The sequence below is a fragment of the Gracilinanus agilis genome, chromosome 5, assembly GCF_016433145.1.
Source record: "Gracilinanus agilis isolate LMUSP501 chromosome 5, AgileGrace, whole genome shotgun sequence".
NCBI lineage: Eukaryota > Metazoa > Chordata > Mammalia > Didelphimorphia > Didelphidae > Gracilinanus > Gracilinanus agilis.
In genome coordinates, this window is record NC_058134.1 from 117402187 (window position 1) to 117427963 (window position 25777).

General features: G+C 41.3%; 1 protein-coding gene across 1 annotated transcript in view; it reads right to left on the reverse strand.

Moving 5' to 3' along the window:
• Nucleotides 1-25777, reverse strand: part of EXOC4 (exocyst complex component 4) — an 892087-nt gene that overhangs the window by 45821 nt on the left and 820489 nt on the right. Inside the window, exons 16-17 of the mRNA XM_044679735.1 lie at nucleotides 22274-22452; nucleotides 19496-19655 (exon numbers count right to left, since the gene is read on the reverse strand). Of these exons, the coding sequence (XP_044535670.1) occupies nucleotides 19496-19655; nucleotides 22274-22452 (339 nt within the window). The remainder of the gene's footprint in view (nucleotides 1-19495; nucleotides 19656-22273; nucleotides 22453-25777) is intronic.

A 25777-nucleotide genomic window follows, 5' to 3' on the forward strand; every position in this document is an offset into this window, starting at 1 on the left:
TCCTTCCTTCCTTCCTTCCTCTCTCTCTCTCTCTCTCTCTCTCTCTCTCTCTCTCTCTCTCTCTCTCTCTCTCTCTCTGTCACATTTTTATCTTTACTTCTAGTTATTTTCTTCAGTATTTGTTCTGTTTGGTACCAGAGTCTTAATGGGGGCACATATTTCTTTACATCTAGGGATCAAAAGGGAAGTGAGAAACTTCAAGTCTTACTTCCTATAAATCAGATTATTTTTTTCCTGTTCTTTTACATTTTTCACCTTCTGAAAAGAGCATCACTTCAAACTTTCTCCTTCTTAACAGGTTCTTAACCATCATAAAATGAATTCTGTTAATGATTCAAAAGCCACTCGCCATTTTGTCCTGACAACCTCCAATAAGAAATCAATGAATCTTTAAGCATTTGCATCAGAAATCAATCAATAAACATTTATCAATATCAAGCCTATTATGGGAGGTTCAGTGGATTGAGAGCAAGGTCTAGAGAGAGGAGGTCCTGGGTTCAAATCTGTCATCATATACTTCCTAATTGTGGGACTTTATGCAAGTCACTTTTAACCCCCATTGCCCAGTCCTTACCATTCTTCTGCCTTGGAACCAATACACAGATTTGATTCTAAGATAGAAGATAAGGGTTGTTTAAAAAATAATTATGTTACTACTTTGCCTTGTAGAATTAAGTGACTGTATCTTTTATAGCAAATAAAAATGACTTCAACACATCATGCTAGGCAAGCAGTTTTTATTTTTACTATATTTGTACTCACTTGCTATACTTTTGATTTTTATTTGTTGTTCAGTTGTTTTAGTTGTGTCTGACTCTTCATAATCCCATTTGGGGTTTTCTTGGCAAAGCTACTGCAGTAGTTTGCCATTTCTTTCTCCAGCTCATTTTACACATGAGTATACCAAGGCCAAGAGTCTCGCCCAGGGTCATACAGCTAGTGTCAGATTTGAACTCAGAAAGAGGAGTCTTCCTGATTCCAAATTTATGCTCTTTCCACTGGGCTACCCAGTTGCCCCTATATTTTAATAAGAATGTGTTTTGACCCATGTTATGTCTGGATCTAGATAAAAGAGGCATATTATAGGTTCTACACCATTAAAAAAATCAAAATCATATCAGACGACCATTAGATTACCATGAGAGAACATGGACATCATTAACACAGAATCTTCATCATTTTCAGCTAATCTCATTTTGTATTTATACCGTTATATAGCAGCACAAGTGAGAATACATTTGTAGAATACAGAAAGAAACCTTTAGGATTCTAGATGGTCAGCCTTGGAAAGCATTTTGGAGACTGCAGGAATACAGAATTTTAGATTCGGAGTTGAGACAAGTGAAAGACGAACTGCCTGAGGACACAAAGGTTCAAGTTTCCAATTCCCACAACTTCCTCCAAGCTGGAAGGACCTTTAGAGGCCATTTAGTCCAACTCCTCCCTTTATACATGTGGGAACTGGAGCATAGACAGGCTATGTGCATTGTCCAGGGTCAGAGAGTTATTAGAAAATGTCCGAGTTAGTATTTGAACCCAGATTTTCCTTACTCAGATTCCAGGAGTCTCTCAACAATACCTCTTTGTCTCTCCCTGATTTCAAAGCCTTCATTTTGTAGCTGAGGACATAGATGCATAGGCAGAAGCAATGACTTGCACAGTGTCACATAGAGGGGTGTGGAGGGGTCAGCATTAGAACCCAAGTGACTCTATTATACAGCAAGGCCAGCCTGAGAATGATTTCTGTTAAGCGGGGACCCTTATTGTTCGTGTTCTCAAAAAGCTCAGGAGGTCATCGAAATCTATGTATCCTGTGCACAGTAAAGATAATTGGCTATCAGGAGGCATTTGTTCTAGCTCTGTCTCCAACACTACCTAACTACATATTTCCTTCTGTTTCTTTCCTATGTGGTCTTGAGCCAAGTCGTTAAGCCTTGCTAGACCTTAGTTTCATCATCTGTAAAACAAAGGAGTCTAATGTTATCATTCTAAATCTTGAAATTTGATGATTTTAAGGACCGAATGGGAGAAAGTCAGGTTAGCCAGAAATGACAATGTCCTGTCCTCTTCTTACCTTTTCTCAAACCAGAAAGTAGTCCCCCCTGCCATATATCTGCTTTCTATTTTGACAATTATTTTATTATTCCAGGGGCAGTTAATCCAGTTCCTTCCTTTTGTTTTCCTCCCTTTAATTTCCAGTCTGACTCATCTCTCTTCCAGAGAGAGATCCCTCACCTCTCAGTATATGATGTCCTGCTATCTCAAAATGAGAGTGAAATAAAATTAATTTGCACAGAGGGACATTTTCAGCTCCAGCAGGAACACATATGTACAATCTGCCATTATTTCTAGTTATTTCCGTCATCCATTGTTAATGAAGGTGACAGAGGACCACAACTGTTGCCGTTTTTACAAAAAGACTTCCTCTTTTGATGGCAATCACCTTGAAAGCTTGCTTCGTGTATCAGCCCCCTTACATACTTAAAACATCCCAACTGGAGGTGTTTCTGTCACCTCCAAGGTTACAAAAAGCCATCAGAGTTCTCCCACAGAAATAACCAAAATCGAGACTATATCTTAATAGCTTGACATACCTATGCAGTCTCTTTGCTAACAGGGTTGCTGTCAACTCCCACCTCTCCCTCTCTCACACTTTGCTGAAACCCATTATCCTTTGCTCTCTATTTTCCTAAGGCATAGTTTCAGGGGAGTATCAGCATCCTATGCAATTATACTTTTCAGCCTCTGCTCTTCCTTACTGTGTCATTTTCTCCCACAGAAAATATGGTGGATTGGAATAGATCAACTTCATACTTTCTTCTTACGAACTCAGACCAGACTGGTAATTGTCTTTTCTCTTTTCTCTCTCCTCTATTGCTAGTAATAGATAAACTTTCTTAAACCACCAAAAGCTTATAAAAGTTTTCTATAGACCCAAGATTTCAGATATTTACACTCTTCCCTTTGCTGAATCTCTGTTTGTTTTTCTTTATGCTCTAGTCACTGGGGATCGGTTTCCTCATTAATTTAGCCCTTTTGATAGAACATTCTATGGAATCTCAGCCACTCACATAGTTTCTACTATTACCTTTATGTGAGTGACTTTAATGTTTTTCTCAATAGACCTGATTTCTTTCCATTTCTACTTACCAAACACTTCTACTTTTAGCTCAAACTTGACCCATCATTTCCCTTATGCTCCTCTTCTTCCCCCCAAAACATGCCACAGAAAGAACTGGCTCCCTCAATGCATTTCCCTCTTTCTGTCAGACATCATTTATCCAGTCATTCCAACTGGAAAGAGAAGAAATCACCTTTGCCTTCTTCCTAAATCGTTCTCCATTCCCCTTCTAATCAGACTTAAGTCTTCTTTCATAATGCTTCTTGCTTCCATCCCTTCCTTTTTGTTTCTCCTCTCACAATGGAAGAGACCAGTTTCATATTACCCCAAATCTGACTCATCTGAATAATTTTTAGATGATCTTCCTGACTCCATTATCTCTTTCCTGCAAGTCATCTTGTTGAAAGGTCAAGCTTCCTAATTCATTGTTTCTTCTACTTAGAAGGCCCTGTATTAGGGCTCGGGTATACAAAGGCAAAGATGAAAAGCAATCCCTCAAGGACTTACTTGGTCTAGAGGCAATTGCATTCTACTTATAATCATTTCTCTATTCATAATCTTTACTACATTCTACCCACACTCCCTGCCTTTTTAAGAGATTGAAATTGCTATTTATTTGGGAGGAGGGACACCTCCCTCTACCAAAGCAGGTCAGTGGCTGCTCTGCAACTAAGAGCTGTAGAGAATGACCAAGAATTATCTAGTCTGTATGTACCAGATATGGGATTTGATTCCAGGAATTCTGACTCTGAGGCTGCCTCCCTAGCCAAGAAGCCAAGCTGCCTTTCAGGAATACCCTTAACACTCCAGAATACCTTTCCGAGTCCTGGCATCACCACTTCTTAGTTGTAGAGCCTTGAGGCAAATTACTTCCATCATATAAGCCTCCACTTTCTCATCTGAAAACAGGAATAAAAGTGGTCTGCTCTATCTATCTCACATTATTAACCATTGTTATAAGGTTCAAATAAGATAATTATGTATATGAAAATCTTTAGTTTTAACCACTGTGCAAATGAAGTCCATTATTATTGCTTGGAAGATAAAATCCAACCTTCTTAGATGGGTCAATGACCTCCATAATGTGTGTGTTTAAAACCTCCCTTTCTAACATTATCTTTTATTATTCTCTTTCACGAACCTTCTGAACCAGCCAGAGCTACTGATCAGTAGCTCCTGAACATCACTGGCTTATTCAGGGCTCTGAGGGCTTGTTCATATTTTTCTCCTGCATGGAAAACAATCCCTTCTCCTCTGTCTATCCAATCAAACCATTCTTCAAGACCAAACTCAAGTACCCGAGTTGGATCCTCCAGGGTGTCTTTTCTAACTGCTCTAGTGCAGTGATCTCTTCTTTTAAAGATTCGAAGTACTCAAAGCACTTATTACTGTCTGTCCCACTCATGGCACTTAGTTGCATCTGTAAAACTGTATGATTATTAGACTTTTTATATGCATAATTTTATCTCTCTAACTACCCTAGAATGTGATGGTTAGTTCTTATTCTTCTTTGTTGAACAATTTTTTATCTTGAGAATCAGGCTTGCTCATACTTTTCCCCCTTACTTGCAATGTCTAGATCTGTTATGAGAAATAATTAGTAGATCCAGGTTATAGACCCCTGGTTTGAGAGTCAAAAGACCTGAGTTCAAATCCAGTCTCAGACATGGACTAGCTGTGTGGCCTTGGCAAGTCACAACCTCTGTTTGCCTCAGCTTCCACATTCAAAATGGGTATAATAACAGCACTACCTCTCAGAATTATTTTTAGACTGAAATGAGATAACAATGTCAAAGCTTTTAACAGAGAACCTGGCACATACTAGGTATTGTTTACACACAAGAGTTAATAATACTTATTATTATTTACCATTGGCAATTAAAACTTTAAAATGCCAAATAAAAGGCAGGCCTTATGAAATTAGAAGATGCCATGCTCTTAAGTCTATGCCTTTTTTTTCACTGAACTTTAGATTGGGTGTGTCTATCCTCTTCGTTCTAGTTCAACTGCTACTTTTTAAGAGATGTCTTCCTGTCCCAGCCAGATTCTAACTCTCCCTCTTCTGAACTCTCCTAACATTTTGTTTATTCCTTTCACAAAATTTTAGCAGTTCTATTTTTGTGTTATTATCTCTAGACATTTTTTGAGGCAAAGCTTTAACTAGTTCTGGGTGACTGGGGCTTTGCTCTAGGGCTCTAACAATTAAATGGCACCACACCACTGTCCTAGGTCATGATTCCTGTTGACTTTACCCATATCCCTGATAGCAGCCGGTTCTTCAGAAATGAAGAAACTTTGTTGTGCCCTGGGGTGTCTCGCCCACTTCATCCCCACCCGTGACTAGAGCACCAGAGATTTCACCCAGGCAGCCCTCCTCCTTCACTTCCTCTTCAGCCCATTATTGCTAGTTACATTTGTTTTAAGGGCATGGACTATACCAGGCCTTCCTTTGCTTTGAATTTTCCTTTGCATTTTGTACCTACTAAACTCTCAATAAATATTTATTATATTAAATTGGATGGTTAGTGCTTATTCTGTCTTATCGACCCATTTCCTAGCTCTTGTCCTGGGGAGGCAGATCTATAATACCCCCTCTTTTTTTTTTTTTAAAGCTCTCCAGGTAACTCTCTTAGATTTTTACCCCGGGAGCCTTCTTCTTATAAGGATCATCTACCTTCTAGAGACCTTACTTCTCCAACTTGATCTGAGGCTGCAGTTTGGGAAAACAGACAACTGAGGCTTAACTGTACACGCAAAGGAATGGAATGGATGGACAAAATTCATCGAGTACTAGCTTTGTGCAAAACACCAGGGAAACAAGTGGAAATCAAGACAGGATTTTCTTTCAAATAGCATAATTCTAACCAGAGGAGATGACGCACAAAGGAGGGCTCCTGTTCACTGGAGTCCATGGAAAGGCCAGGAGCTAAGAAAGTCTGATTTATATCAGAGCAATACGAGACAATGTCCAAGTGCTCTTGCTTCCGGAAGGAGAGTGACGTGGCCACCTTTCCCCACAGTCCCTTAGAGAAAGGCACAGAGAAGGAGAAGGGAGAGTGTTTGTGAGAACCACAAAATGATTTTAAGTGGATTCCTTTCCAGAGTAACAACAAACTGCTGAGAGCCAACAGCCACATACCTGAACTAAACCAAATATTTCTCTGGCTGGTATGTGTTACCCTTGTTTGAATATCTGTTTCACGCAGTTATCATCTCTGTGGTTGTGTCCCAAGAAGAAATGCGAAACCAAGAAGTTGAGAAGTAAAACTTCTCATACAGCAAAATAGAATTCCTTCTACGGCGTTTAATTAATGTTAACAAAGAGGGATTGACAGACACATACTGAGAGGACATGAGAGGGGGCTGGGGCTTGGAATGACTGATTTACACTGAAAGTAATTACTTCATATTTTTTATAAACATTTGAAACCTATTATTATTTTCTCTGCAGCACGCATCAGCAGAAGACTGTCACCTAAGGGAGAAATGGGAAAGTGGCTTGTAATTAATTTCTGTTCAAATATATCACCAAGCCTTTAATGCTGTGGATGAAAATGCTCTCTAATCACTAAGGTTCCTCAACCTCTCCCTTCCCCCTCTGCCTCTTGACACCCCAAAATGTGTAATCAGCATCTTTGTGAAGTGTATTGCCTAAAGGAGAAGCAGTTTTAATGCCTGTTGGAAAGTTCAACCCATTGATTCCTCTTCTCTCCAACGCCCCTGCGGAACATATCCAGAGAAAAGTCAATCAGCGCTGCCCCTCCCACTCCCCTCTTAGTTTTTCTTGTTTTCCTCCATCTCTGGTTAAAAAAAAAAAAAAAAAAACGGAAGCCCTGTATTTCTCTGGAGGAATCCGAATATGGAGATGCCAGGCAGTGAAAATCATTACTGCTGCAACCAAAAGCCTGCATCTTTAAAGGTTAAAGCCCAAAGATTAAGAGTGCCTCCAGGAAAAACTGAAATGGCTGTTCTGAATAAAACCTCTCCATCAATTGGAAAACTGCAGCGTGACAAAAGAAATGAAGAACCACAGCCGACCTGACATTTACATTTTTAGGTGCCTGCCGTTATATTTTTTTCAACTATTGTTCACTGCCAGAGAAGAAAGTTACATGGATTACGTACAGGTGTTAGTGGGCTCCTTTCTGTCTCTGGTCTCTGCGAGCACAGCGAGAGCCTGATACAGGGGAGTCTCGTTGTTCAGTTTTCAGTCGTGTCTGATTCTTCATGATCCCTTTTGTGCTTTTCTTGGCCATTTTCTTCTCCAGGTCATTTTACAGATGAGGAAACTGAGGCAAACAGGGTTAGATGATTTGCCCAGGGTCACACAGCTAGTAAAGTAAGTGCCTGAGGCCAGATTTGAATTCAAGAAGTTGGGTGTTCCTGACTTCAGAGCTGGGACTCTATCCACTGCACCCCCTAGTCACCTCAAATACTGCCAAGAATTCCCTGCTATACTATCTTTCTGGAGTCAATTTGTGGAGTTCCATAATTCTGAGAATTCCTATTTAGTTCCACATACTACTTCATGAGAAAACACTAGTGAAGTGATGATTATTCTCATAAAATACTGGAATCTGAGAGTTCAGAGGGACCTTAGAACTCATTTAGTCTAATTTCCTCGTTTTATAGATATCTTCAATTTATTTTAGTGCTTTACAGCTTACGAAGTATCCCCACAACAATCTTGTGAGCTACAGTATCTTTATTGCCCTTTTGTGGATCAGGACATGGGAAAAGATGAATGATTTCTCAGCTAATTAGTAGCAAAGCCAGAACTCACACTCAGATCTCCCAGTTTCAAATTCATTGTTCTTTCCGCTTTCCCATATTGATCCTTAAGATTGCTTCTAGAAACTGATGCAGAGTGAAAGGAGCAGAGCCAGAAGAACATTGTACACAGAGACTGATATACTGTGGTAAAATTGAATGTAATGGACCTCTGTACCAGCAGCAATGCAATGACCCAGAGCAATTCTGAGGGATTTATGGTAAAGATGCTACCCACATTCAGAGGAAGGACTGCAGGAGAGGAAACATAGAAGATAAACAACTGCTTGAACGCATGGGCTGAGGCGGACATCATTGGGGATGTGGACTCAAAACTACCACACCAATGCAACTATCAACAATTTGGAAATTGGTCTTGATCAAGGACACATGTTAAAACCAGTGGAAATGTGCATTGGCCATGGGTGGGGGGAGTGCGGGGGGTGAAGGGGAAAGTAGGAGCATGAATCATGTAACCATGTTAAAAATGAATATTAATAAATGTTAAAAAATTAAAAAAAAAGATTGCTTCCAGAACTCTGCTTGGGATACAAGATGTATATAATAAATGCTTACTGATTGCTTCCAGCCAGTGGTATGTTTTTAAATGTTTAATAATCAGGTCCCTGAAAGAAAAATGTATGAATGACATACTTTTAAGTTTAATCTCTCATTAACATTTTTCTCTATCATGTTCTTAAGTCTAGAGCAGTGATGGGAAAACTATGGCCTGTGGGTCATATGCAGCCCCCTGAAATGTTCTATCCAGCTGTGTGACATTATTCCTAATCTGATGAATACAGTGAGTAGGATACAATATGATGAAACTTCCAAAGAGTTGCTTTAGAAACAGACTGACATGATGACCATTTCCTTTCCTTTGGCCCCCTCTTTAAAAAGTTTGCCCATCACTGGGCTAGACAATCAAGAAAACAATAAATCAGGCCCTCATATGTAGCACTGCCAATTTCCAAGGGGTAAATGATCACATGGAAAAGGAAATAATTGGTTCTCAGGAGCCAGGTTTGAACTGGTTCAATCATGCCCTTATTCTAGCCCTGATCCATCACTCTGATGAAGTTCTTTGCCTAACTTCACATAGGTTGTTAGTGGTAAAGACTCATCAACTCTTTTCCTTTTTTTAAACTGTGAACTTTAGACTTAGAATCCATGCTAAATATCATCAGAGTGGTAAGGACTAGGCAATTGGGGATAAGTGACTTGTCCAGGGTCACACAGTTAGGAAGTATCTGAGGCCAGATTTGAGCCCAGGACCTCCCTTCTCCACACTCTATCCACTGTCATATCTACTTGTGCCTATCATTGAATATCTTTAAGATAGATACCTTGGTAATTAGACTTTACAAAATAATGAGAAGGTACAATCCCCAATCACAAAGAACTCTCAGGCTCAAATCATTCCTACTTGATGCTCTCCATCTTTAAACTGAGAACAATGATACAGACCTATTCTGCTGGGTTTTTATGAAGATGAATAAATTCATTGCAGAAAGGCACTTTGGGGTTTAGTCAATGGTCTAATAGTCAAACTGCATAAGAATTTCTGTTCTTACATAAATAGGAGAAAAAGGAGCAAGTGGAACCCAGGACAAAAGAGAGCAGATTAAAGGATGAAAGGCCTGATATTTGGTAATTAAAGAGAACTCTAGGTTTGTTTTTGACTCTTTTACTAGAACAAAGATTTGAGGTTAATGAATGAGACCTAAGCAGGCACCTTGGGATGAAATGACTTGCTATTTCTGGTTCCCTGTGTAGTTTCTGGGCCATGATCCTGGGTCTGAAGGCCATTGTTCTTAGTCCGAAGGCTGAAAGGGAGCTTGAGGCTCGCCTCCTAAGGAAGCAATCTAGGGTATAGGCAGTCAAAAAAAATCCTTAATGGTTAGGACTGTTGGTTAATGTTGTAAAACTGTTAATTAAGGCTAATTCACATAGCATAGAGATCAGAACTCAATAGAAACCAAGGATGGAGGGGGGTAGGGTAGGGAGCAAACTATATACATACAAAAGAAAAGAAAGCAAGAAAATGGAAATGTTTTAGAGCCAAGTTCTTAATTGAAATATAAAACCACATTTTAATTAAAGGAAACCAGGCAGAACAGGAACCAGATCTATACCAATATGCCATAGTCTTGACTTTGTGAGCATGGAGAGGAGAGTCATTTATAAGCACGTGGGCCGATCCCTGCAGGAGGAACCTGCCTTCCAGTAGCTGTCTTGACCTTGTGAAAAATCTGTGAGAGACTAACCCTCCCGACACAGGGAACCAAGAGAGAAAAACCAGGCTGGACACTTAGCCTGTTCCCTGTTAACCTAGTCTTGGGCAAAGATGCTGGGCAACCCGAGCACTTTCTGTGTACCTGGCATGAGGAAAGCATTATCAGGGGGTGTAAGCATATATCCATGAAAATAGAATGAAGAAAGACTAAAGTCTGTGATTAGAAATAAAAAACCCCAATATCATCTGATAGAAATGACGAGAGTCCAAGGAATTAGAAAAGGGGGCTGGTGGAACTGGAAGTGTTTGGGAACAGCAAGTAATGAGTCTGGCTGGACCAGAGGACACAAGGGGGAATAGTGCGGGATTCGGTTACTGAGATGGGCTGGGGTGGATTGTGGAGGGATTTGAATGACAGGCCGAGGATCACAAGTGTGGTGTGACTGGGATGGGGAGGGGAAAGACATACCTGATCAGAGTCATGCTCTTCATGTTTGCTCTGGAAGGAGTTCCTAAGGGTCTATTTAATTAATTATATACTAATTAAGGGACTATTGTACTAGTCTAGGGGGGAGCTAATGAGGGTGTGAACTAGTGTGGGGGTACTGGAAATGAAGGGAAGACAGACAGACATCTGGCTATCTCTGGATAGTTCAGGGGAAGAATGGCAAATTCCTTGAAAGAATTTCAAGTAAATTTCCTGGAGAAATGGGGGAAAAAAAACAACCAGAAAAAAGAGATGACAGTTTGGACTAATGTGCTCAGAAATGGCTTCATGAAGTAGGTGAGACTTAAACCTGGGCCTAGAGAGATGGAGAAAGGTATGTAGCCAAAGGGGAGGGGGGAGGGCATCCAGGCAGGGGAGCAAATAGGAACCAAGACATGGAGGTAGGAATGAGTATGCCACATATGGGGAAAAAGGAAGGACACTGGCCTTCCTCTATAAGAGGGTGTGCAACATCAAGGAATGCAAGTGTCAGGATTTGGCAACAGGTTGATACATGGCAAGACAGAAAGTGAGGAGTTGAGAATAATGTAGAGTATGAAGCGGAGACCGTGGAAAGAATGATGGTGCTGCCTTTAACAGGAAAAGCTGAAAGAGGTGAGGATAGAGAGAAAAGAGGGAGGACCCAGATATGAACTCTGGGGAGCGCTCACGATTGGTGGTTGTGATAGGAATAATGGACCAGCAAAGGAGACTGGGGAAGGAAGGACTATGGTATTTGCAACAGGATAGAGGCTGTATAGAGGAAAGAAACCAGTGAGATAAGCCAGTGTGAGATGAGGAGAGCTTAAACCAGGAAGATGGCATTGAGAAAGGAGAGGAAGGAGAATAGTTCTGAGCAACAGAAAAATCTGGTGACATGGCGGATATGAGAGCTGAAGTAAAGTGAAGAACCAAAGGTCACCTAGTGCTGCCATTCATTAGCTTTGTTAGAGGTATTTAGAGGGGATAATCAAAACCAGGAATAAAGGAGATCATCAAGGAAGTTAGTGTAGAGAAATCAGTGCAGAAAACCATAGGCCCAGATCTGGTGAATATGGCAGCAAGTTCTGGAGAGGGGTTAAAGAGAGAGGCCTGAAGACTTGACAAGAGAACTGCAATAGTCTCGGTGAGAGGTAATGAGGGCCTCAACTAGGGTGATTATAGAAAGAGTATAGAGAAGGAACTGAATGGAAGACTGACAAGATCTGGATATGAGAGTCAGAAACTGGGATCCTGGGTGACTGAAAGAATAGTAGAGTTAGAAAGAGGAATATTAAGGTTTAGGGTGAAAGTTAATGAATTCAGCTTTGATTTATTTATCTAAAAGGCAGCGAGGTGAGAAGACCACTAAGGTAGAATCCTCCAGATTCTAAGAGTCTATGATTCTTTTTCATCTGGTAGGATGTGTGGCTTATTAATAGATAGGAAGGAAGGAAGGAAGGAAGGAAGGAAGGAAGGAAGGAAGGAAGGAAGGAAGGAAGGAAGGAAGGAAGAAGCATCTATTCATGTGTACTATATGCCAGATATCATAACCACAGAAAATACAGATTTTCTAGTGGCATTGTTGGAAAGCAGCAGCAGCATTACTTTTTGAGGTTATCCCAGTCCCTGACACAATAAGACAAAAAAAACCAAAAAAAGCAAAATATTCACAGACCCTCACAGAAACAATCAAGGATCAAAAGCCTCAGAATAACATGGTACTGCTAGAGGTCAGGAGAAAGGTGTCTTTGGCCTTGGGGTGGGAGAACCCAGAATAGCAAGAGAAGTTACAGCTGCTTGAGGGCTGGGACTGCCTTTTGCAGTGCTTAATAAATATGTTAATTGATCGACTGGGTGGGTGACAGAATAGCATTCCGGCAAAAAATGTACAAGGAAAAGTCTGAATAAGGCTCTCCTGTTATTTTTAAAACACCCAAATTATTTGGAGAGAGAGAGAGAGAGAGAGAGAGAGAGAGAGAGAGACAGAGAGAGAGAGAGAGAGACAGAGAGAGAGAGAGAGAGAGAAAGAGATTCTTTTCTCTTGGAAGCATTTCTCCTTTTCAACAAAGTCACCCCTGAAGCTTAACTCAGGGAAAATGCCTACACTTTTCTCTGAATCCAAGAAGAAACCTGGAAGATTCATTATTCTAGACTTCTGTGAAGGGATTCCAGTAGATGGCAGCATGTTATCGCTAATCCCTCTCAATCACATTGCAGGCTGCCCAATCCAAGTAGGAAAACTGGAATCTATCTTGCAGAAAATGAAAGCAATAATCTTAGGACCAAAAGGATATGGGAAATAGATCTTCCTGAAGGCTCCTTCTGGGAGAAATTTGCCATTCTTGGCTTTGTCAGAGAGAACTCTGCACCCAGGGGAGATTATATGGCCTAAGATAAAACACTGTTTTATGTCCAGAAACCTAGATTTCCATTTGGCTTTGCAACTGACTGTAACCTTTGGGAAGGCATATAACCTTTTTGCCTCACATAGAAGGTTTAAGGAAGGAATAAGAGAACATTTGTGACTGATGAAGAAAGGTGCTACATAAATATATGGAAATATTATTTGGATATTATTTAGGTTACAGAGCTACCTCAGCATTCAGATTCTTAGAAAGGATTTTTTTCCTGGAAAAAAAAGAAAGACACAAAAAAGGCCTCCTTTGGACCACATGGAAGAACTTCCCAAGCTGCTTGTACAGAATTTTTGGTTCACAAGTCAAACACAGAGAGCAATAGAGTGGGAGTGGGGCTGGGGTAAGGGATTGTTGTAAGAGGGAATAGACACACCTTTTGGGCAGCTAGGTGGCATGGTGGATAGAGCACTGAGCTTGGAGTCAGGAAGAACTGAGTTCAAATCTGACCGCAGATACTTATTAGTTGTGTAACCCTGTAGTCACTTAATCCTGTTGGCCTCAGCTTCCTTTTTTGTAAAATCAAGTGGAGAAGGAAATGGCAAACCACTTCACCATCTTTGAAAATCCCAAACGGGGGACAAAAAGAGTTGGACCCAAAGGAAAACTGGCTAAACAACAAATATTCCCATAGTGTTCTTGTCCTCAAGCTGAATGTCCCCAATTCCTTTGTAAGGTCTTTATAAGGCATGACCGTAGGAGTTTTCATCACCAGGTTGTCCTACTCTAAATGCACTCCAGCTTAGCAATGTCTTTTCTAAAATGGGGCATCCATAGCTAAAAACATTTTTCTATTCCAGGTGGCCTGGCCAGGGCAGATTAGTGGCACTATTATCTTTCTAGTCCTGGAAACTATACTTCTCTTAATGAATGCTAAGGTGGGTAATATGATAGCTTTCATATTCCTGATTCATACTGGATATGCAGTTCGTTCACTTACACCTCTATTCACACCTTCCCCTTTTTATATTGTTAAAGCTGATCTTTTGAACTTTAAGGATAAGGCTTTGCATTAGCCCATATTAGATTCCATCTTATTATATTTGGCCCAATGTTTTTACTTGCCCAGAATTTTCTGAATATTGATTCTGTCATCCACTACTAGGATGGTATTATTTTCAAAGTTGGCAAGCATCTCAATTACGCCTTTATTCCAGACTGATAGAAATATTCATAACACAAGGCTAAGCATAGATCTATTGGGTGCTCTATTGGAATTCTCTTTCCAAGATGACATAGAACCAACCATGATCACTTTTTGAGACTGGAAATTTAAAGAGTAAGTCTTAATCTACCTAACTGTATGATCATCTAGCTAAAAGTTCTCTAGCTTTTCTATATGAGTGGCAAGAGAGACCAGCACATGTTCTGATAAGAGTCTAGGGAAGCTATACTTACAATATTCCTCCAAAGAATCTAGCAGTTTAGTAACCCTATTGGAAAAGGAATTAAATTAATCTAGAAGAAATCACATTAGTTATTATGAACACAGTTTCTTTGTCTAGACTCTAGATGTTTATTAACCATCCCTTTAATAATATGTTACAGAATTTTGCTAACAATCAAATCCAATTAAACATTTTTCATATTAGAGTTTGATGATATAGGAATAGAGGCTGTTTATTACTTAAAAGTAAAAGCATAGGATTATTTCGCTTCTGAAATAATAAAAATTCAAGAGATTCACTGGACAAGTACATGGAAACAAAGGTGACTGTATGGGGGAAGCATGTTATAAAGGTCTGTGTTGCAAGGAACATAGTAGCTTCTGTCCAACCCCCAAAACTTATTCAAGTTGAAGGGTGATGCCGCAAATTTAGCATTTTGCCAATCACACTTTGAGAACCTCCTTAGTCTAACTGCATACTTATCTCCTATCTACCTTGCATCTGGATTCTAATGCAGATGTGGAGTTGACATTCCCACTGAGACATCAACATAAATCAATTGTCACTTCATTGAAGGCATATATGGAAGAGAAGGAAATGTATCAATAAAGTTCCTTGAAATATTTTCTCCTCATTTAGAAAAATTTGGCAATCCTTGTGTGAACTGACAAAATAAAGTAACCAGAACCAAGAGAACAATCCCTCTCTCTCTCTCTCTCTCTCTCTCTCTCTTTAAATGCAGAGGAGAAAAACACAAAAAGACATCAGAATTCAGAAGAAATGCTATAACTGATCCTTTCTTCAGAGGACTTATGTCACATGTGTCCTTCTCCTCAAAAGAGAGGTTGGTAGTTTACAGGTAAGGAATGGCAGACTGAAAGGCATGGTCAATGCATCAGTTTTGCTTAATTTGTTCTTCTATATTACAAGATAAGTTTCTCTGGGGAATTGGTGGGGGTATTCGGAAGAGAAAGCATCACTAAAAAAAAAGAAAGTAAAATATTTTCCCTTCCAAAGTAACAAGGATGATTTTATAATAAATTAATACTGCTCTACTTCATTGGTTCAGAATTTCTAGCACTCATGGTTTTACTTGCAATAACCTGATAAATGCTAGGCTGAAGAGAGAAGACCACCAGTCCAGTGATAGATGGATGGGAGCATAATCTTTTTCATTAGCTATCACCTGATACAATCTTCTTATTATAGATGAAGAAACTTTGGCCCTTATAGGTTAAGTGACTGACCAATACATCCATGTTTTCTGACTTCAAATCTTTTCTCTTTCCATTAAAACACATGGTCTCTGCAGAGATCACTTGGAAGAAGAAAGCTTTGGAAATAGAGTAAGGAGAAACAAAATCAAGGAAATGTAACTATACTATGGAAAGGATTCAGGTACCAGGCAAATGAAGGGCAGTGTAGTGTATTGAGAGGAAATTCCAGGCTACCTATCTTGTCTTTGTCTAAAAATCATGTAGAGTCATAGTACCTTGGTTAAACACTGCCATGCAATATATATGAGGGCTTGAAGGCCAACATGGACTTCTCCCAGTTAGTGCAAGAATATTGAACATTCAGGTCCTGTCAATACTTCTGTGAATTACATTTAGAAAATCACATCATAGCTCTGGCTAAGATAGTGTCTGATGAAAGGAATTACAAAGCAGACTGATCACGCCCTTTGACTTTCTAGTTAATCTGCAGTGATTTCCCAGGACAAACTATTCTTCCAAGTGTGGAATTCAGCAGCAGGGTCAAAGAGGCCAAACCCAAGTCAAGACTTAAGTGATCATTAGCATAAAAACCGGGGAGGGGGGGTAAGAGTGGTTCACACTATTATTTCCGTAGTGCTGCCAGGTGCTTTGGATCCTTTGTTCACCTCAGGTTTATTTTCCTGATCACAGTTTAAATGATGGCATTGGTGTGTAAAGAATGAAACAACCAACTAAAATTGATAAATGCCTATCTATCACAGTTACAAATGATGCAAAAATACCCAAAGAATCCACAGTAGAATCTTAATTATTATAGAATTTATCCTGATAGTTCTAGCATAAATGGGAATACATGAAATCTTGTCCCCTCTCCCATCCCCTTCCTGTGCACTACCCCTTGATCCCCACACTCCCAGATCTCTGCCTCCAGAGTTGTTATCGAAAAGGTTTTCCCTTTTTATCGGCCAAGGTCATGGAGCTAAAACAACAACAGCAAAAATGGGAAACTAGGAGAGTTTTGCAACTTCTTGCTAAATAAGTTTTTTGACACATGGCAAGGCAATGATTAATTACTGTGCTTGAAGATAGCATTCCTATAGAGAGTTCGTGGAAATACAGATGCTGTCCATGCTTGATTAGCCACTGTTTAAGGGATGCTGAGCCACACGCCTAACATCCTATTCTTGGCTATTTTGGTATTGCTGTTATGTTTATCTTACATAGTTTGAAATTCCGTAGAACTAACGGGAAACATTTTGTGGAACCTGCCCCTCCCAGCAACGGCAAAAGGGAGGAAAAAGCTAAGCTTATAAAAAGGTATGTGTCCATGCCTGAGGGATGCAGAGGGAAGCGAAGAGAAAAAGAAAGCTGAACATGGAACATGGAACCAAACACATCCAGGCATGCATATATATATATATATATATATATATATATATATATATATATATACACACACACATATACACACATGCACACATGCACATATATAAACATACACATATGTATACATATATACACATGCACATATAAAACTATATTTGTACATACAAAGAGACACACATATGTAGATGTATACATATATATTTCTTTTTCTTTCTTATTCTTTGTAACAGTTGCAGATAAACAGAAGTTCCAGAGGAGATTTCTTGTTTTCAGTCAGTTTAGAATGAAGATTTGCCCACATCAGGGGCTACTAAACTCTTTCTTAGATCCCTGGTTAATAACTTCAAGGTACTAAAAACAAAATCATATTCTGTTATTATCTACCAATAAATAAGCCTTGATTGGACTGGCTCGGGATCCTCATCATCCCGTACATTTGTATTTCCTGTGCATGTTCTGACTTACTTTTGGATACCTGATCTTGTTTGGCCCTTACAACTCTGAAGCAGATGTTATTATTCCTCTTTTAGGTAAACAGAGGAAGGCCCTTGGCATGGGTCATGCCGCCAGAAAGGAGGAGATGGGGTTAGCTCTCTGGCCCTGCGGGATGGCAGCCTCATTTCCTTGACCAGCCCACAGAAGCAAATGGCCTGAAATATAAGAGGCTGGAGCTGGCCCAGCGTCGGTCACACGGCCGGTATGCAGCACGAGGCTCTCCGTGAGCCCAAGTTTCCCTCTTTCCCAGGCTGACTCTTCCTTTACTAAGCCAGGAGGCGAAGGCGAAGCTCGTACCCTGGCCGGCCCCTTAGCGGAGAGGAGCTTAGCGGCCACATCACGGCCTATGAAGAGAGACGCTGCTGCCAAGCTGTCCAGAGAAAGGCTGCTCCGGGGAGCAGTCACCGAGCTCTGGGCCGTAGCAGAGCCTGCAAAGACCTCTAAGATCGGCTCGCGTGTGCCCCCGTTTGGCTCTTCTGGAAGCTTATGCCGACGTGTCTTCTTTCCCAATTTATCTGCTCAGAGGAGATGTCGGAGAAGAATGCTGGGGCAAGAATGGCGGGATCCGTCCTCGCAACACATCTGGGAAGGGCAGCACTCAGCGGCCATTTAATGAGTGCTGGGCCCGTGCTTCACCCATGGATAGGCCACTGGTGCCGACCCAGAACCCAAATACTGCTCAGTCAGCATTTCATTAAGTCAGATGCCAGTTGCTGTTAGCACATGTTCAGGCCCCACACTGTCTGCCAAAAGCCATGCTAATTTACTTAACATTTGAGCTAAAGAAAAAAAATCATTTAAAAAGGGATGATTGAATTTAGGAATTATATTCCACAGAGAATTAGTAATGGTTCTCAGCATCCCTCAGGCCTCCATGTTCTTAACTTCCCCTTGTCAATGTTATTATGAATAGACTAATTCAATAATGAGATCATTCCCCATAAGAGAGACCAAATAAAGGCAACATTCAGTCACACCTGGTTTTCCTAATCCACGCAAGGAAGGCTTTCCACCTAATTCGGTCTATGATGCACGCACAGAAGCAGGGAGATATGAGGACAAAAGAGGCCAGGGAGGAGGAGAAATAGGCTTCCAGGGTCCTAGAATAAAAATCAAGCCTCATAACAACTTTCTCTATGGCGTGAGATTTTGTTTATCCCTTTAAATTCTACCTCAAGGATGTTCTAGCTTCCTGGGCCCTTTAAGAAGCCCAAATTACAAGATGCAAAAGTACGTGCCCCACGTTGAAGGAGAGACATGGAGAGCAGAAATAAAAGACGGCTTTGTGACCATTACTGTTGTCAGAAGCAGGACGTCAGTGATGGAGCTTGTAGCTTCATCTGGTTCTTTTTGTGTATGTTGGGATATAGTATGTTAATCTACCGCGAGGCCATATGGTTACATACAGCGCACACAGCTCTGGACTAAGAGCCAAGAAGACCTGGGTTCCAATGCTGCCTGACACAGACTGACTGTGGGACGGGAGGTAGCTGGGGCAGAGTAGAGAGAGCACTGGGCCCAAAGTCAGGAAGACGGGTGCAAATCCTACCACACGCACATAATAGCACTGAGACCTTGCACAAGTCACTCAACCTCTGTTGGCCTCAGTTTCTCCATCTGTAAAATGGGGATAATAATTGGGTAATATTAGGACAATAATAATAAGGGATAATAATGGGACTGTCAGGGTTGCTGTGAAGACCAAAGAAGAGAACCTTTCTGAAGCCCTCAGCGCAGAGCCTGGCATACAGTAGGCACCCTATAAATGCTAGCTATCATGACTCCCCTCCGTGATTGTTATTCACTTCTTGACGCCCCCGGATAAGTCTCCTATACTCTGGGTCAGGGGCGGGAGCTAACCCCTGAGGACGTCCCAGGCTGGTGCAACAAGGGCTTGTCCTTCTCTGCTGTCCGGGCAGGCGCGGTTTTATCTGGCGGGGCAGCCCGTCTCACCGGCCGCTGCAGAGATCCCCCACGCAGCCCCACGCTCTCCCCTTACCTGGCAAAGTCCAGGTCGGCCTCCCGCGACATGGTGATGTTGGTCAAATTCTGCTGAAGCACAAAGATGTTGCGGCACATCTTCTTGATGCCAGACTCGCTGATCCGCCTGAAGTACTGGGCGCCATTGATCAAGATGCAGGAAATCAAGTGGCCCAAGCCTGGGGGAAGAGAGCAGGGATGGGCACGAGGCACAGCAGGGGCACAGCCGCTCCTCCGCCCACAGCACCGGACCAGCCGGCAGACGCTCCCCCCAGGGGACCCTGGGCCGATCTCCGTTTCCCCGGGCCTCGGTTTCTTCGGCTGTAAAACGAGGAGGTGGGATGACACGGCCTCTGAGGCCCCTGCCAGCCGCCAGCCTAGACTTCCATCAACAGAAGTGATGGAAGAGAAATCGGCCTTTGTCTAGAGGGTTCTGGGGTCCATTTAGAAATAGATGTTCTAAGAAGGTACAGATGGAGAAGGTGGCCAGCATACACCTTCCCACTCTTCCTCTATCTTAGCCAACTGCCTCAAAGCTCCAAGAATACAGAACATTCTCGTGAGCTGTCAAACTGGCTGAGTCCCTGCTCCATCCCTCACGTAATGGGGAGGAGCAGAGGACAAGCACTGCGGTCTGGTGCTCGGGGTGGTCTCCCCCCTCCCGTCCAGCCAGAAAATAAGGAGCTCAAAGCCGAGCTCTAAGAGGATGCTGCCAGGGCCTTTTTACACAAGGCCGCCAGCACCACCACTAAGGGGCCGCCTACGGACACGGTTACCATATTATTGGCCCCTTCGGTGGGCATATTTACGACCAGTAATGATGACAGTAAATATATTTGCTACTAGAAACAATAAATCAATGGCCTGAATGCAGAAAGTCTGGAGGCCTGGACACAGCGCAGTGTCCGTGTGCCTCCGTGAGGGCGTCCGGCTTTCTGTGACCCATAAAGGGTCCTCCACGGGCTCTAACAACCACCAGCTCACAGGGACAGCCGAGCCACAGGCTATTCCTCACAGTTCGGTAGTGGAGGAAGAATATAACATGGAGTTTCATATGAGTGAGCCATTTCTTTCTTTCTCTCTAAATTCCTACCTTCTGTCTCAGAATCGATACTGAGTAGAAGGGCAACAAGGGCTAGGCAACTGGACTGAAGTGACTTGGCACTGAACCGGGTCCTCCAGGTCTGATTCTCTGTGTCTGAGCCATCTACCTGTTCTTGGGTAAGTTTGCTTGTTTGTTTGTTTCTTCAAAATCCTTACCTCCTGTTTTAGAAGCAATACTGTATATTGGTTCCAAGGCAGAAGAGCGGTAAGGGCTAGGCAATGGGAGTTTAGTGACTTGCCCAGGGTCACACAGCTAGGAAGTGTCTGAGGCCAGATTTGAACCCAGGACCTCCCATCTCTAGACCTGGCTCTCCATCCACTGAGCCACCTAGCTGTCCCTGGAACCATTTCTTGAGGCTGTTTTTCCTTCTAAAATATATAAGAAGAGAAGGAAAACTTAAAAGTTGACATCCCCTCTAGGACAAAGTGTCTAAAATGAGTGCAGACAAAGGCACGGCTGGCACTTACATCTCTTAATTGAAACTGTAATGAATTTTGAACTATCGAATAGCATAGGTCTAGTTTGTTTTATGGAGAACAAAAGCTCAAACTTAGAGAATTCTTCGAGTACAATATGTGTTAGAAGATGGCACCGCCTGATCAAGTAGACTATAGCATCACAGCAGGAATGGGCATTTTGAATGATCCAGACAAGAGGAAAAGGGGAACAAACTCTGAGAGCTATGAATATAGATTCAGCCCTTGAAAATGATTTTTCAAAAGACCAAAGGACGGAACGGTGGCCAACGACAGGGAGGATATATAATGGGTGGCAAAGGAGAAAGTTCTAGGTGAAGACTCCAAGTCCTGGCAGCCATAACATTTCTCTCCCAGAACTGGCAATATTCTAGTGCCGGCCACCATATTCAGCTCATCACCATATTCTGCCTCTCATTACTAGGTTGTCTACTTAGCCTACTGAGGGATTTCCCCCGTGGGAAGCAATCTCTAATTAATGATGGAAGTCAAAGGGAAAACAAGAATCATTTTAAAGTCAAATTTTGTCAGAAGACGTAGAGGTCAAAATAGGAGGGATACCCATACAGAGCTACTTTCTTTCCAGCTTCACGGGATTCCATTCCTTTGGATAGCGACTTTCACGGAAATGAGCTACATTCTGAGGCAGCAGACAACAGCTCTCCCTCCCAAGCTCCATACATGGCATCCTCCACATGAACCACCAGGGATGGGACTAAAGGAAATGCGCCTTAATGCTCTGAGGGAGCCTCGTTCATCAGTGGCACTGGCTCTTCTCAGAAGACGGTGCACGCTGGGAAGGTGGTATTCACAGCAGAGAGGTGGTTTTTATAGCCAGTGATATTGAGGAGGAATCTTTCAGGATTCCCTCTTCCTATTTCCCTTCAATTCAGTGTGATCTAGTCATCAGGGTCCATTCCCCACGCATACCCAGACCTTAGGAAGAGAGGAGGATGGAGGCAGCAGGGCTGCCATCTGCCCCATATTTGATTAAATCGCTTTATCCACCAGGAGCAGATGGTAACCATACTTTGGTCTACCTTAGCCACACACACACACACACACACACACACACACACACACACACACACACACAGAATAATATTTGCATCTCCAACTATACAAGAAAAAAAGCTTTCCCCAACAGCTTCAAATTTAAGCCAGAAATGTGTACAAATTCTATCCCTCTTTCCGATCTCATGGGCAAAGATCTGACCTTCAAAGATATACTGGAACTTGTGCTGCTGGAGACTGGCACTCATGGCCTCTTCGATGCCACTTATGTCTTTATTAAGTCGCACCACCAGAGGGTCATAATCCATACTTTCCACATTAGCGACAATGGCATAATTCCCTTGCTTTGCCAGAGGGATGAGATAGTGAAAACAGTGAACTCTAGGAAAAAAAAAAAAAGAGAAAACAGGTAAATTGTCAATGTCAGATTTTACTGAAGAAAATAATGGCTTCTTTGCCACTTTTAAAATACTTAACTGCTTTGATAGATGTGAAAGCTAATAAATTTTATATGACTTAAAAAACAAAACACCAACACTAAAAATCCCCCCTTCCCCAAACCAATACCACTTTATCTTTTGGCTAAAAACACAACTCACAAACAGGTGAAAAACTGAAACTCATCGTAAAAGCCTATTGCTAGGAGGAGCTAGGTGGCTCAGCAGATAGAAAGCTGGGCATGAAATCCAGGAGGTCCTGGGTTCAAATCTGACCACAGATACTTTTAAAGCCATGTGACCCTGGGCAAGTCACCTAATCCCTGTTGCCCAGTGCTTCCTGTTCTTGTGCCTTGGAACTTGAGCAATGTGTGGCAAAGAAAAAATGAAGTTCTAGATGAAGACTCCAAGTCTAGACCAAGATACACGACAGAGCTGACCACCATATTAAGCTAATCATCATATTCAGCCTCTCTGATACATAGTACTGACTCTAAGACACAAGGTAAGGGTTTTAAAAAAAGCCTGTGGCTTCCCCAAGAAAAACTACATGACATTTTGAGGTATCGGCTGGTCCCCGAGTGATTGGTCTTGTAAAAGGACATTAATAGGGCCACAAAGAAGTGTCGACTTCAAAAGGAAAATGCTGTGCAATTTTCTAACATAGGCAAGTTGCTGCTGACCTCAACACGACTTTGGCATTAAGGTTTTCTGAAAACACCGCTGATTGCACAGCGTGAGGGTTGATTTTCAGAAAGCGCGCACGTCGGATACGCCCGCCACAGGCAGTTGTTGTTGCACCCACTTAAAGGCCTCCCGATGGTGACAGAAAACGGCTGATAAAGGTGACATTCTTGGCATCTGGACTCAAATGGCAAGTTCATATTTCTCTTCCATAGGTCAAATGGGAAGAAAGCCCAACGATTTTTAATCTCTCTGCAATGTCTCTTAATAATTAGGGTGTCATTTGCCTATCCCCTAAACTGTGGAAGAGGGACCTCCTTGTGATTAAATATGACCTATGGTTTCTCAGGTAAAATGTCAAATGTTTTTCAGCTGGGTCCTCCAACTCATTAGAACCCGTTGGCTTTTGTGAAGGCTTTCTGGTTTGAACTTTAACTATGCTACTTAATAATGAGAACCATGATTATAAAACCACTTGGAGCAGGACTGAATATTTTGGTATTTGAAGTTTTCCTAATTTTCTGGAATATGTTGCTTCATGGAGAAAGGTAAAAATATCAGGCTACTTTGAGATTCTTCATTGGAGTGTCCATTCCTGGAGGACAGGGCCTATGTGTAGTCTAGGATCCTCAGGGCATAATCGGCAAAAGAGAACCACATAGTAAATCTTTGTTATGATGGCCAGGTGTGATCCCAGCCTCTCTGGATTTCTGTGTCTACCTTATATGTACTGAACAATATGAAGATAGGAATCCCACATGTACATGCTGAATTTATTTGGCTCTCAGTTCAAACCAGATGCCTTTTAATTCACTGAAAAGTCATTAAATGAGTTATTAATTAAATGACTATTTATGTGTCTAGAATTGTGCTAGATACTTTACTGAATGTGGCAATTCTTTCTTGGAAGCTCACTTTATAATTCAATAAAATACAGCACATGCAATAAAGAGTGTTGAGTCAGGGTTCAAATCTTACTTGAACAGATAGATACTCATTATGGAACCATGCCCGAGTCTTATCTGTTCTTTGATCTCAATTTCTCCATCTTTAAAATGGGGACAAATCTTGTGCTAGTAATCTCATGAGGTTGTTATGAGAAAAAGAATTTGCAAACCTTAAAACACTTTGAAATTCTAAGTTCTTATGATGCCCATGGGTGCCTCATTTCATTTTTCTGGGTGATCTTTCCATATGTAAAAAGTGATGGAGTTGGCTTAGATGAGCTTGAATGTCACTTTCAGTTCTTAAATTCTAAAGCTCAATCACATAAAACATCCTGTCTTTAACCAATTAGGGCACTGACTAGGGGAAGAATTGGTTCTTTTAAACATGCTTAAGGGTTGACATTATTATACATGGCAGATGGTGTTTCTTCAGCCTCTCCTTCCTGGCACTTTAAGTTCTGAACAATATTTGACCTCACTCCTGGTGCCATTTTGGAATTTCTAATGGATTCTTCAGGACCCTACTGCTAACCCTGCCTTCTTTAATGCTATTTTTTTTATTTCTTTAATTCATCTTTTTCCTCCCATTTAGAATTAGAGTTTTAGCTCTGAATCAGACCTTAGAGGCCATCAAATCTAATTTATGGGTGAGGAAACTTAAGCAAAAAAGAGTCTGAGTATTTGCCCTATTTAATAAGTAGTAGGAACTCAAGTCCTCTGACTTGAGGTCCAGCATTTTTTCCCAATCAACCAGAGATTTCCATGTGGGCTTTAAAGAAATGGTGGGAATGGCACTACTGCTAAATAAAAAAAAAATCTTAACTTCTGTCTTAGAATCAATACTAAGTATTGGTTCCAAATTAGAAGAGCAGTAAGGGTTAGGCAATGGGGGCTAAGTAACTTAACCAGGGTCTCATAGCTAGGGAGTGTCTGAGGTCAGATTTGAAACCAGGAACCCCTTCTTCAGGACTGTCTTTTTATCCACCAAGTTATCTATCTAGCTGTCCTGGTCATGCTAAATTTTAAACCCTGAGCCAAAGCTGAGATCACTGATGCACCTGATACCCAAACTATCATATGTTCTCTCTTCTTCACCATAACATCATTAAATTCTTATTATTTAATATCTACATTTCACAATCTTCATCTCAAAGAATCAATATTAGATTACATTTAAAATGTCTTCTATTTTGAAACCTTTTCTTAATACATTGGAAATAATAGTATTTTTCACTAATAGAAGAAACTATTTGCCATTCTAAGGTTCTTGATACTGTCCCTTATTTTAACATTTTAAAAAATACATTTGCAATCCAGTAATACTATCTTGAATTTTATCTTTCTTCTAGAATCTTTCTGCATATGATTTTATTAAGCCTCCCATAATTTTGAGATTCAGTCTCCTAGAGAGTCTAAACATCAACAGTGGTTCCTGAAAGCCATGGAAGGGCATGAGTATAAAATTCTTTCTGTTTATACTATTCCTTTAAGGCATCACAGAACATCAGAATTTAAAGGGATCTCAGAGACTGGTTAGTTCAAAGGTCCAACAGATATCCTCTACGTCCCAGACAAAAGTCTGTATAGCTTCTGTTTGTGGGCTCTAAGGGCAAGCAATGTACTGTTCATTGGGATAGC